Raw genomic sequence first — 13,437 nt, 5'->3', positions numbered from 1 at the left:
AAATGGCTGCAGTTCGGAGAGCACATCCATTTATACTCCGCCTACTGGGCGGAGCCAGCAGGCAGGGATCTACCCCCCTACCCGTAGTGCAGGGGCCTTACCGTAATACCCTCATATGCAGTGCAGTATATACAATATAATACAACAGTGGTGACTACCACATTCACCCCCTGTTAAAAATGAGTCCAGCGGGGGTAGTGGAAAACTATTTACATACAGGTTGTCATTAAAATTTCAGAGAAGGTTACAAATTTAGACGGTCGGGTGCCTTGATCCGTCGTTGAGAGCGCCGCAGTGCGGGTGGCGACTCAGGTGTCAGCTCGGTCGTCGGTGACTCCGGGAGAGTGTCGACATCCTCTTCATCCCCGGGTGGGACCAAGGGGAAGATGGATTGTCCTGGAGCGGGGGCTGTGGTGGGGTGTGCTGGGGGGAGGGGGGGTGGCTCCGGGGCAGAGGGGGGGTGTGGGGACCCAGCTGGTGCCAGGTCCCTGAGGGAGACTGTGTCTTGGCGGCCGTCGGGGTACGCTACGTAGGCGTACTGTGGGTTTGCGTGGAGTAGCTGTACCCTCTCAACCAACGGGTCCGCCTTGTGGACCCCCACGTGCTTGCGGAGGAGAACGGGTCCTGAAGCTGCCAGCCACGTTGGGAGCGAAACCCCGGAGGTGGACTTCCTGGGGGAGGCAAGGAGGCGTTCATGGGGGTATCGTTAGTCGCCGTGCACAGGAGCAACCGAATGGAGTGAAGTGCGTCGGGGAAGACCTCCTGCCAGCGAGAGGCTGGGAGGTTCCTGGACTGTAGGGCCAGTTGGACGGCCCTCCATACCGTCCCGTTCTCCCTCTCTACCTGCCCATTTCCCCGGGGGTTATAGCTGGTCGTCCTGCTGGAAGCGATACCCCTGCTGTGCAGGAACTGACGCAGCTCATCGCTCACGAATGAGGATCCCCTGTCACTGTGGATGTAGGCGGGGAAACCGAACAGAGCAGAGATAGTGTTTAGGGCTTTGATGATGGTGGCAGACGTCATATCGGGGCATGGGATGGCGAAGGGGAATCTGGAGTACTCATCGACCACACTGAGAATATACGTGTTTCAGTCGGTGGAGGGGAGGGGCCCTTTGAAATCCACGCTGAGGCGTTCAAAGGGGCGGGAAGCCTGCACCATGCGCGCACGGTCCGGCCGGTAGAAGTGCGGCTTGCACTCCGCACAGACCTGGCAGTCCCTGGTGATTGTCCGTACTTCCTTGACGGAGTAGGGCAGATTGCGAATCTTGACAAAATGGTACAACCGTGTGACTCCCGGGTGACAAAGACTGTCGTGTACGGCCCGGAGTTGGTCTACTTGTGCGCTGGCACATGTACCTCGGGAGAGGACGTCTGGGGGCTCGTTGAGTTTGCCGGGGCGATACAAAATCTCGTAATTATAGGTGGAGAGCTCGATCCTCCACCTCAAGATTTTATCGTTTTTGATCTTGCCCCGCTATGTATTATTAAACATGAAGGCTACCAACCGTTGGTCAGTGAGGAGGGTGAATCTCCTGCCGACCAGGTAATGCCTCCAATGCCGCATAGCCTCAACAATAGCTTGGGCCTCTTTTTTGATGGATGAGTGCTGAATTTCTGAGGCATGAAGTGTGCGGGAGAAGAATGCCACAGGTCTGCCTGCCTGATTGAGGGTGGCGGCTAGGGCGACGTCCGATGCGTCGCTCTCTACTTGAAAGGGCAGTGTCTCGTCTACTGCATGCACCCCGGCCTTGGCGATATCGGCTCTGATACGGGCGAAGGTCTGTTGTGCCTCGGCCGCCAGGGGAACGTGTGTGGACTGTAAGAGTGGGCGGGCATAGTTTTTGATCCACTGGGCATAGTATGAGAAGAACCCCAGGCAGCGTTTGAGGGCCTTGGAGCAGTGGGGAAGCGGGAGCTCCATGAGGGGGCGCATGCGGTCGGGGTCGGGCCCGAGAACTCCGTTCTGGACCACATAGCCAAGTATGGCCAAGCGGGTCGTGCTAAACGCGTACTTCTCCTTGTTGTAGGTAAGGTTGAGGAGAGTGGCGGTGTGAAGAAATTTGGCAGGGTTGGCATCGTGGTCCTGCTGGTCATGGCCGCAGATGGTGACGTTGTCTAGGTACGGGAAGGTGGCCCGCAAACCGTACCGGTCGACCATTCGGTCCATCTCCCTTTGGAAGACCGAGACCGTGTGAGTGACGGCGAAGGGAACCCTGAGGAAGTGATAGAGACGACCATCCGCCTCGAAAGCAGTGTATGGACGGTCCGATTTATGAATGGGGAGCTGGCGGTCGGTGGATTTGAGGTCTACCATTGAGAAGACCCGGTACTGTGCAATCTGATTGACCACATCAGATATGCATGGGAGGGGGTACGCGTCGAGCTGCGTGTACCGATTGATGGTCTGGCTGTTGTCCACGACCACTGTGTGTTTCTCCCCAGTTTTAACGACTATCACTTGGGCTCTCCAGGGGCTGTTGCTGGCCTCGATGATGCCTTCCCGAAGCAGCCGCTGGATCTCGGACCTGATGAAGGTCCTGTCCTGGGTGCTGTACCGTCTGCTCCTGGTGGTGACGGGCTTGCAATCCGAGGTTAGATTGGCGAAGAGGGAAGGCGGATCGACCTTTAGGGTCACGAGGCCGCACAGAGTGAGGGGTGGTAGGGGCCCGCTGAATTTGAGGGTTAGGCTCTGGAGATTGCACTGGAAGTCCAGGCCTAGTAGTAGAGCAGCGCAGAGGTTAGGGGGGACGTAGAGGTGGAAGCCGCTGAATTCTACGCCCTGGACCGTGAGTGTGACCGTTCAGTACCCCCGGATGGCGATGGAATGGGATCTGGAGGCCAGGGAGATTCTTTGGTTGGCGGGGTGTACCGCGAGGGAGCAGCGCCTTACCGTATCCGGGTATATGAAGCTTTCGGTGCTCCCGGAGTCCAGCAGGCAAGAGGTCACGTGGCCATCGATTTTCAAGCTGGTCGGTGCGGTGGCCAGGTTGTGCGGACGAGACTGGTCGATCGTCACTGAGGCGAGTCGTGGTCAGTCATCGCTGACGTCGGATGATGGGGAGCCTGGGGGGCCCAGGTCCTGGAATGCTGTCGGTGTCCATGCCCTGTGGGGGAGACAAGATGGCAGCGCCCGAAGATCCTGCGGGGGACAAAATGGCGGCGCCCATGGGCCGCACGTTGCGGGGGTTGGACAAGATGGCGGTGCCCATGGGCCGCACGTGGACTGAGGGGGGGGGAAGATGGCGGTACCCACTGGCCACGCGTGGCCCCGGGAGGTGAAGATAGCGGCGCCCATTGTGTGTAGACTAGGGGATTGGGGGCGATAGCGGCGATTGCGCGGGCCTGTCACACCGCGGCGAAGTGCCCCTTTTTGCCGCAAGCCTTGCAAAGGGCTGCGCGGGTCGGGCAGCATTGGCGAGGGTGTTTCTGCTGGCCGCAGAAGTAACATCGGGAACCCGGGGTGCGCGGGCTGGCACGTGGCGCAGGCGTACTGGCTGGATAAGGCCCCGCTGGGGTGGCCGTCTGAGGGGTCCACGATGCGTAGGAGGGGTGGGCCGCACGGCCGGGGGGGGTAGGCCTGAATGTTGAGCGAGGTGACCGTCATAGAGAGCACTAGCTTCTTTGTCTCAGCTAGAACCTCAGGAGGTTTGAATGTTCAGTAGCCGTAACGGCCTGACAGTCACGGTCCCGGACGAGTGGGATTAGGGCCCGCCAGAAGTCTTCTATGGACTCACCAGGGAGTTGAGAGCGAGTAGCGAGTATGTGCCTGGCGAAGAGCGTGTTCGTTTTCTGTGCGTAGTTTTCTTTGAGAAGTGCCATGGCGTCGGCGTAGTTCGGGGTCTCACACAGAAACACGTTGGAGCTCAATCTTGAGTACAGGATCTGTATCTTCTGAGCCTCCGGAACAGGGGTGGTCGCTGAGTTGATGTACGCCTCGAAGCAAGCTAGCCAGTGATTAAAGTCCTTTTTGGCTTCGCTTGATTGCGGATCCAGCTGCAGGCGATCTGGCATGATACGGAGGTCCATCTTTTAGAAAATCTTAGAGCAATAAATTGATGCACGATCAATTGAACAAAGGCTAGAGTTGGATACAACTGAGGCTTTATTGCTCTAAAATATGTGGCCTCCCACAGCAGCTGGCGAAATGGCTGCTGAATGGAGGACACGCATATTTATACTCCGCCTACTGTGCGGAGCCAGCAGGCAGGGACTACCTTACATCACCTAATACAGGTGCAACAGGGGTTTACCACAGTCACTAAGGGCAATTTATCATGGCCAATTCACCTAACCTGCACGTCTTTGGACTGTGGGAGGAAACTGGAGGAAATATCTGGCCAAAGGGCCCAGAACGGACGGAATTACAGTTATTTTGGCTGTAAAATACGTTGAGATGCCTGGTGGGTGTAAAATGCAGTATAAATGCAGGTTTGTTTCATTCTTTCTTCCCAGTAAAACGTCTACATTTTATAGGACCATTATCAAACAAAATTTGTAACCTCTGTGCATACAAGGATATTAGGATAGCAGACATTGAATATTCTTAACATAGAATAAAATCATTCAGCACTTGTAAGGAAGAGAAAGTAATTCAATTAGTTCCACTTTCTGCACTTCGCCCATCGTCACCCAAGTCCCCAACTTGCAAACCAGATTGAAGTCAGACCTGAACACCACCCAGTGCCATGAACCTCTGGCTCTCAGCTTCTAATGCCAGGCGCAAACAGGTTGTGTTCCCCCAAGTGCTGGATACCCGAACCAGCATCTTCTGTGCTCGCTTGGTGTGTTTCCTGTAACACTCTGTGAATAGACCTTTGGTTGAAGAGAAAAGAACAATTAAAATACAAAGACACAGAAATATTTAGAATCATCCTTAACAGTACATAGTAACAGGAATATTATATCATGTGACCAGTGTATTATTCTGCCGCTAACATGCACATTCAAGTTGGACTGTCCCCTTAAGACCACATAGTTTTTTTTTCTAAATTTTAGAGTGCCCAATTCATTTTTCCAATTGTGGGGCAATTTAGCGTGGCCAATCCACCTACCCTGCACATCTTTGGGTTGTGGGGACGAAACGCATGCAAACACAGGGAGAATGTGCAAACTCCACACTGTGACCCAGAGCCAGGATCGAACCTGGGACCTCGGCACGTGCTAATCACTGTGCCACCGTGCTGCTTCTTAAGACCACATAGTTAAAAGGGCTGACAATATGCAGAGCCTGAGGGAACTTTAAAAAAATTCTTTCTTAGGATACAGAAGGCAGTCCACCAGCAGTCGTGCGGAGAAGGAGCAGGTGGGTTTCTTCTTTAACCGCTGATAGCAGTTTGATGTCACTTGCTCGGCTACTTCAGAGGCCAGTTAGTCAACCATGGTGGGATGTGGACTGGTATCACATGTAGGCCAAACTGGTCAAGAACAGCAGGTTTCGTTAGCGAACCAGTCAGGTTGTTCAACAAATTCTGACAGCTTCATAGTTCCTTGTACTAATAACAGCTTTTTATTCTGGAATTCGTAAAACTGGTTTCAAACTTCCATGGTGGAATTTGAATGCAAGTTCGCAGGATTAGTATTGTAGAAATATTGTCGCCGTTTTTCATCTACCTAGGGAATTATTTAGAAATGGCAATGTAGTAAAGACTGTTCAGTCGAACCAGTCTTTGAAGCTGTTTGTCCTGCACATGAGCAGTGAAGCAATTGTAAAGAGTGTTGGTGAGACCACATCTGGCGTACTGTGTTCAGTTTTGGTCTCCTTATTTGAGGAAGAATAGGGTGGCATTGGAGGCAGTTCAGAGGAGGTTCATCAGATTAATTCCAGGGATGAAGGGGTTGACGTTTGTAGAGAGATAAAACAGTTTGTGCTTATACTCGCTGGAATTTAGAAGGATGAGAGAGGATCTGATCGAGGTGTATAAAATACTAAAAGAGATTGATAAAGTAAATGTAGACCAAATGTTCCCCCTTGTGGGGAAATTTAGGATGAGAGGTCATGGATATAGGTTGAGAGGCAGATGATTTAAAACTGAGAAGAGGAGGAACTACTTCTCGCAGAGGGTAGTGAATTTGTGGAACTCGCTGCCCCATAGTGCGGTGGAGTCTGAGTCACTTCAAGAAAGAGATAGGTATATTTTTGACTTAAAAACAGGTTAAAGGGATGTGGGGAACAGGTGGGGGGGGTGAATTTGAGACCAGGAAGAGATCAGCCATGATCTGATTGAATGGCGGAGCAGGCTCGAAGGGCTAAATTGTCTACTTCCCAATTCCTATGTTCCTAATCCCATGTGTCAAGCTTGTTCCCATGTTCCTTTAATCCCTTTCTACTTGTCCAACCTATCCTTAAATACTGACATAGCCTGTTCTTCATTCACTAAATCTTCCAGTCTCACGATCCCCAGTTTAGCAAAAGTTTCCCCATATCTCCAGCCAAAGCATTTGATCTCATACCCATGTCCCCTCATTGTAGACCCTCAACCATTGGAAATTGTCTGTGTCCATCTCCTCTTTCTTTCCTTCACAATTTTAAATACCTCTACCAAATTGACTTGTAACCTCCTATTCTAATTGTTGAATCTGCGGTAAGCAGAATGCAAAGAGGCTAAGTAGAAATTAACGAACAAGGTTTATTGCAATACAAATCCCAAACTCCTCCACTCCCCCAAGGGTCACATTCCCCCACCTGCTCCCAGGCTGCGGTTTTTATGCAGCTGGGGCTGTCCTTGTTAAGGGTAAGCCCCGCCCTTTAAAGGGGAAGTTCATATTCCGGGAAGGTCATGGGGAAACTGTATGGTCCACATCCCGGCACCTCCATTAGGGTAATAACACTAATGACAAAAAGGAATAATTTTTCAAGCTTTTCACAATGATGTATTTCCTCAGGCCAAACAGCATCCACATGATTTGCACTGTAACCTCTCTCTTGCCTCAACAACTTTCCATAGAGTGGAGCTCAATACTGCACACAATACTTCAACTCTGGTCTTACCAAGGCTTTATTCAGATTCAGTCTCACTCTTGAGCTCTTGTGTCTGATATCTCTGGTCATAGATCCCTGTTTTACATTAGCTTTCATTTGGCCTTATTCACTTGAGATACTGCTTTAACTGTCTGGTGAACCCAACATCCCACCAAATCTATTTGATTGGTAGCATCATTTAGCTTCGCCCCCCTATCTGAGGAGCATAATTACTGTAATATTTCTCATTTACTCGTGAGGTAAATAACAACCGCAATATTTATTTACATATAAATACAATTCCGAGGGTGGCAGCCTCGTGGCTGCAAGTCAGCCTCCAGGCTCGAACTGATACAGAAACCCAGGCTTGCTAGGGTGATCTCCCCCCACCCTGATCCCTATCCACCCGGCAGATCACCCCTTAATGGGGACAAACAGTACAATTACCTTTTTATAAGCACCAAATTTCATTTGCCTTTTTTTTGCCAATGCCATTAAATTTTCAATCTGTCTTTTTATTCTTTGAAACCCACCATCTAGAAATATTGGGCACGATCTAATAATAATAATATATAAATATTATTATTATTATATTATATTATTATTATATTATAAATTATATTATTATTATATTATTCTTTGAAACCCACCATCTGGAAAAATTGGGCGCGACTTAACGAGAGAAGATTAAGTACGGTAGCGAGCACGACTTGCCAGTTGCTTCCCGACGGCCAACCCGTGGCGAGACCACGACCGATATCTAATGTCAATTAGGCTGGAAATTATCCTCTGCAGATAGAGCCTGCAAAACCCCAATGGCGGACGAGATGGTCACTGTCCTTAACTTTATGGACTTCTTGTCCGTCAACTATGTATAAAAGGGCGGTCAATAAGGCACCAATTGAGATGATGGTAGGGATCTATCGGGAGTTGGGAATACACAGGATGGCCCTATTCAGCAAGGGTAAGTCACTCGAGATCCATTGTCTTAAGGGGCATTCCCATCTGACCAGCTATTAGTCCTTTACAGAGTTTGATGATCCAATGGGAGATTTAATTGCATATCAATAGCATGGCTATGTTCTGTATAAACGGGAATATGTAATAAAACAGCCAAGATAACGCTGATGAATTCAAGTCTGAGCACCCGAGGAGAGAACGTTTGTTTGAGTGGCTAGGACGAGCTTAGAGAGAGAGAACAAAAATCCTCTTTGGAACAGGTACAGAGTGAAGGCTTTGGAAAGCAACCGAGATAGGTCATGAAAGTTGCTACTGAGGCAGGCTTTGGAAAAAGGTTCTGAAAGAATTTCCCTAACAGAAGAAAAATTGCTACGTTAATGCAACAATCACCTTTGCCTTAAGTGGAATGAGAGCTGCACGTTCATTTAAAGTGTTGTTTAATGGGAGCATTGGTGTTGATGATTAAGATACTACATGTAATCTGTTATTGTTAGGGTTGAAATTTGAAAGTTTAAATATTGATTTTTTTTCCCCTTTTGTTTTCATAAAGTTTGTTTATAAAATAACCAAGCCTTATTTCTTGTGTTATTACTCCTGGAACGAATCGATCTTTCTGCACCGTCTTAAAAGTTATGGTTTTGATCCAGTGTCTTAGCCACTGTTGAGAGTTGACCAGGTGCCTGTAACAAACCTCTTCCTGTGAATGAAGTGTATACCCTGTTGCCCCGGTGTGCATAAGGCGACATGCGTGCCATCAATTAACCTCAGGACCTGTGACATCCTGGCGATGATGGAAAATCCTGCTGCATTTGATGGGCTTGGTCCAGCTCAAACTTTCTATAGTCCAATGCCTGGGCATACAGGCATTCGTGGCTTCATGGATGCACTTGTGGGCTGTGGGTTGTGAAATGCCGCACAAGTCCCTGCTTGAGATCTGGAATGAACCAGTGGCAAAGAGGTTAAGCGCTGCGGTGACCTTCATGACCACTGGGATCGGGTATCCCCCTCCTCCATGGGGTGCCAAGTTTGCGAGGATGTGACACAGGTGCTGCAACATCTCCTTGTTGAGGCGGAGCCTCCTGTGGTACATGCTGTCATTCATCTCCTCAAACGGCCAGCAATGCCTGTACACCTTGAGCCGTCGCTGGCCTCTACCTCTGGGTCCCTCCCGGCCTGATGGGTGTCCAGGTCCTCAGGGTGTATGGCGGGTTCCTGCACATGGGCTGTCACCTCGAGCCTGCGTCGATGCTGCTGCCACTGTCTTCTCCGGTGTCTGGTCGCCTTGACTGCCACCAGCACCGCAAGGGCAGCTGCTGCAGGGTCTACGATACTATCCATAACGTAATGTCTGTAAGGAATTGGAGGTGGTGAGAGACCAACAGTCAGTTATGGCTTCCACCCTGGAAGCCCCAAACCTCCTAATCAACCCTCACCCTTATGTTTCCCACCTTCCCTCAGGATGTCATCCAACGAGCCAGTTGTAAAGGGGGACCCCGCCCTTGCACATGCACCCCCAGCCACAGCAGGGACCCCTGGACCCCGCACCCCAGACAGAGAATAACATTGGCCAGACTCGGGTACCCTCCCTGATCCACACATTCACCCTCTGGCTGCGGGGATATACCCTGTGGTGAAGTCCAGCTCTTGGATGTTTCATTGTTGGCCGCTGCCCCTGTGGTGTTGACGCCTCCAAAGTTCAGGAAAAGTGTGCAGGCCTCACAGCTTGATTAGGATGCCAGGCAATAACACTCACCTGCGGCATGGCATGTGTACCCGTGAGATTCCACTCAAGAATGTTTTATTTATTAAATGGTCAACATTAACAAAGATTTGTAAATCAACAGTGTGATTCCACATATCACACTAACCATTAAACAAGAAAATGTCACCGTTCCAAATTGGTACCAATACAAAGCTGTATCAGCTCATTGTCACACAAAAAAACCAAACACACAGTAACACCCCTCACAGGGTCCTCAACAGAAACAGAGGATAAGCCTGAGAATTTGTTATCATGTTCAGAAATGATCTGTCCATCAATGTATTACTTGTCCAATGTATCAGTGACATTCTCCATTGAGGAGCCACAGCTGTGCAGGCCTCCCACACTGCCCAATCTCATCGGAACCAAATCCTGGCATCCACATATTCCACTCAAGGTGCAGTTCAAACCCTTCATTCCCAGCATGTTTAACCGGTTGTGACGTGCCAGTTACACGCAGCACTCACCACACCAGCAACAAAAGCATCAGCAATTCTGTGAAGCATTTCTTCAATGGTGTTAGCAGGTGGCCCATTTGGAACAGAGTCGTGCACCAGGTCCTGCTTGAAACCGGATAGCCTTCTGGACTCATACGACTGCTTGAGCCCGGTGTTCCGGACCCAGATATCTTAGAAAAAAGGAGTGCTAAAGGCCATCTGCGTGACCTCGTGCTGGGGAGTTAGTTAGATCTTGAAAGGCCATTAGATATGGCATCTGTCCCGTTAATGAGATGGAGATTGGCCTCAAATGGTGTTAATTGGAACCATAAAACCTCAGAGCAGAATTAGGCCACTCGGCCCATCGCATCAGCTCCGCCATTCAATCATGGCTGATATTTTTCCCAGCCCCATTCTCCTGCCTTCTCCGCATAACCCCTGATCCCCTTATTAATCAAGAACCTATCTATCTCTGTCTTAAAGACACTCCGGGATTTGGCCTCCACAGCCTCCTGCGGCAAAGAGTCCACAGATTCACCACCCTCTGGCTGAAGACATTCCTCCTCATCTCTGTTTTAAAGGATTGTTCATTTAGTCTGAGCTTATGTCCTCTGGTTCTAGTTTTTCCTACAAGTGGAAACATCCTCTACATGTCCACTCTATCCAGGCCTCGCAGTATCCTGTAAGTTTCAATAAGATCCCCCTCATCCTTCTAAACTTCAACTGGTACAGACCCAGAGTCCTCAACTGTTCCTCATACGACAAGTTGTTCATTCAGGGATCATTCTTGTGAACCTCCTCTGGACCCTTTCCAAGGCCAGCACATCCTTTCTTAGATACGGGGCCCAAAACTGCTGACAATACTCCAAATGGGGTCTGACCAGAGCCTTATCTAGCCTCAGAAGTACCTCCCAGATCTTGTATTCTAACCCTCTTGACATGAATAAATTGTCCCGTTCATGAGATGGAGATTGGCCTCAAATAGTGTTAATTGGAACCTCACCACATCTAGGCGGGACCTGGAACCTGCCAACGGGAGCGGCGCCCAGCGTGGATCCCGATTTTGGCCTCTCCCGCTATCTAACCGACTCGCACGGATCTGCGCCCGGCACAAACCGATCATTAGATTGCACCCATTAGCTTTGGATCTCTCCTTAATACAAAAGCAAAATATCGTGGATGTTGGAGATCTAAGGTAGAAACAGGTAGAGAGAAACAGATTTTTCCAATGGGGACAGAAATTTCTCCATGGGCTTTGGGACAGTCTGGATGTTGCGAGCCTGAACCTATCAGGAGCAAAATCGGGATCCGCGCCGAGCGCCGATCACTTTCAGATCTAACCGGCCCGCTCCCGTTGGCAGGTTCCGGATCCTACCTAGATGTGGTGAGGTTCCAATCAACACCGTTTGAGGACAATCTCCATCTCATGAACGGGATGGATGCCGTATCTGATGGCCCACAAGATCTAACTAACTCCACAGCACGAGGTCATGCAGATGGCCTTTAACATTCCTTTCTAAAAACAGGAACCTACGCAGTGGGATCGGAGGAGCTGAGTAGCCATCTTTGAATTTGGTCATGCAGCCCAGAGGCACTGGAGCGTGTTCTTGGTGCCAGGTGATTGGTGTCCTAATTGTTGTATTTTTTATTTGATACTGTCAATAAACTAACGTGTTTGTAGGTTGTTTTGTTGCTTGCTCCTGCTGGTGGCTGCGGTGCCTGGAAGCACCTGTTGCTGTTTCCTTCCTTTTCTGTAGCTGGAAAGAAGGACAATTTTTTTCTAAGACAGCGATATTTCCAGAGGCAGCTTCCGATTTTGGCTGTTTCTGAGCTTGCCATCCAATTAAAGATGGCAGGCAGGCTCCCGATGCTGCCAGCCCAATAACAGAGGGAACAGCTCTACAGCCTCGGCACAGAGAAGTGAGGCAAATAATGAAAGTATCTCAAAATGGAAGCATTCTTGAATGGGTTCAAAACAATTATATTTTTCAGATGGGCCAAATATGTGGGCCCCCTGATAGGAAGGGAAACCCTTCCAGTGGGTGCACCTGGAGACCCTCACTTTGGGATTTAGGGCCTCTAGCTTTGATGGCTCTCTGGGTTGCCACAGACAAGCAATCTGGGAAGCGTCCTGCAGTCAGCATCACAGTGAAGCAGTTTGGGAACAGTGTCCTGCAGTCAGCATCACAGTGTAGCCAGCTGGGAACTGTGTCCTGCCATCAGCATTGCCGTGAAGCATTCTGGGAACTGTGTTCTGTAGTTGGTACTTGTTGAAAAAAAACACTGTTCTTGGTGAAAACGAACACAACAAGTGACATCACAGGGAAACTGTAAGTTAATTGGTTAGTTATTGTCTACAAATTGCTGTAAATTGGAAAAGCATATATACTTACAACAAATAGCTGTACTTGGATAACTGAGATAGTTGGGCCAATATAATAAGGTAACAAAAGTAACGTAAGGGAAGTAAAGTTAAGACTTAAAGTCAGGAGTCCAAAGACTTTAAGGCAATGTCTTTGCATTGCAGTGGGACTGTTCGAAGTGAAATAAGGTCCTGAGCATAATTAGTATTCTTTAAGGGGAGTAACTATCAAGCCTAATCTAACGGGAAATAATGGCAGTGGAGCTTGCACCCGTAATATGCTCCTCATGTGCTATGCGGGAAGTCATGGACACTTCCAGTGCCCCTGGTGATCATATGTTCATGAAATGTGTCCAACGACAGCTACTGACCAACCACATTTTAGAGAGAGGCAGGTGGAGTCACTGGGGAGCATCCGTGATGCTGAGATTGTTGTAGTCAGCACATTCAATGAGGTGGTCATGCCACAGGTAAAGACTATACAGGCAGAAAAGGATTGGGTGATCACCAGGAAGAGTAGAGAAAGGTGGGTAATGCAGGAGACCCCTGTGGCCGTTCCACTCTCTAACAGAAATGCCATTTTAGATGCTAGGAGGGGGGTGTTTGCTATTGCTGTCAGGGTGGGTTTAAACTAGAACAGCAGGGGGGTGGGAACCTGAGCAAGGAGACAGAGGAGGGAGAATCAAAATGCATAAATGTAAGAAGCAAAAGTGGAAGGTAAAAAAAAGGTGAAAAACAAATGGGGCCAGAAATCAAAATAAAGTTAAGATGACTAACAAGGTTAAAAATACAAGTCAAAAAGCTGTGTGTCTTAGTGTGCGGAGTATTTGCAAAAGGTAGATGAATTAACAATGCAAATAGATATAAACAGTTCTGATGTAGTTGCAATTACAAAGACATGGCTACAGGGTTACCAAGGATGGAAACTGAACATCCAAGGGTATTTATTATTTAGG

At 49.1% G+C, this 13,437-nt stretch overlaps 1 protein-coding gene across 1 annotated transcript in view; it reads right to left on the bottom strand.

Annotated features, from left to right (window-relative positions):
* trpm2 (transient receptor potential cation channel, subfamily M, member 2) overlaps window positions 1-13,437 on the bottom strand; it is a 350,526-nt gene that overhangs the window by 149,060 nt on the left and 188,029 nt on the right. The window contains exon 16 of the mRNA XM_072484225.1: window positions 4,669-4,814. Coding sequence (XP_072340326.1) covers window positions 4,669-4,814 — 146 coding nt within the window. The remainder of the gene's footprint in view (window positions 1-4,668; window positions 4,815-13,437) is intronic.

Source organism: Scyliorhinus torazame, chromosome 2 (genome assembly GCF_047496885.1).
Source record: "Scyliorhinus torazame isolate Kashiwa2021f chromosome 2, sScyTor2.1, whole genome shotgun sequence".
NCBI lineage: Eukaryota > Metazoa > Chordata > Chondrichthyes > Carcharhiniformes > Scyliorhinidae > Scyliorhinus > Scyliorhinus torazame.
Note: the sequence above shows the minus strand (reverse complement) of the source record. Positions and strands in the feature narration are given on the sequence as shown.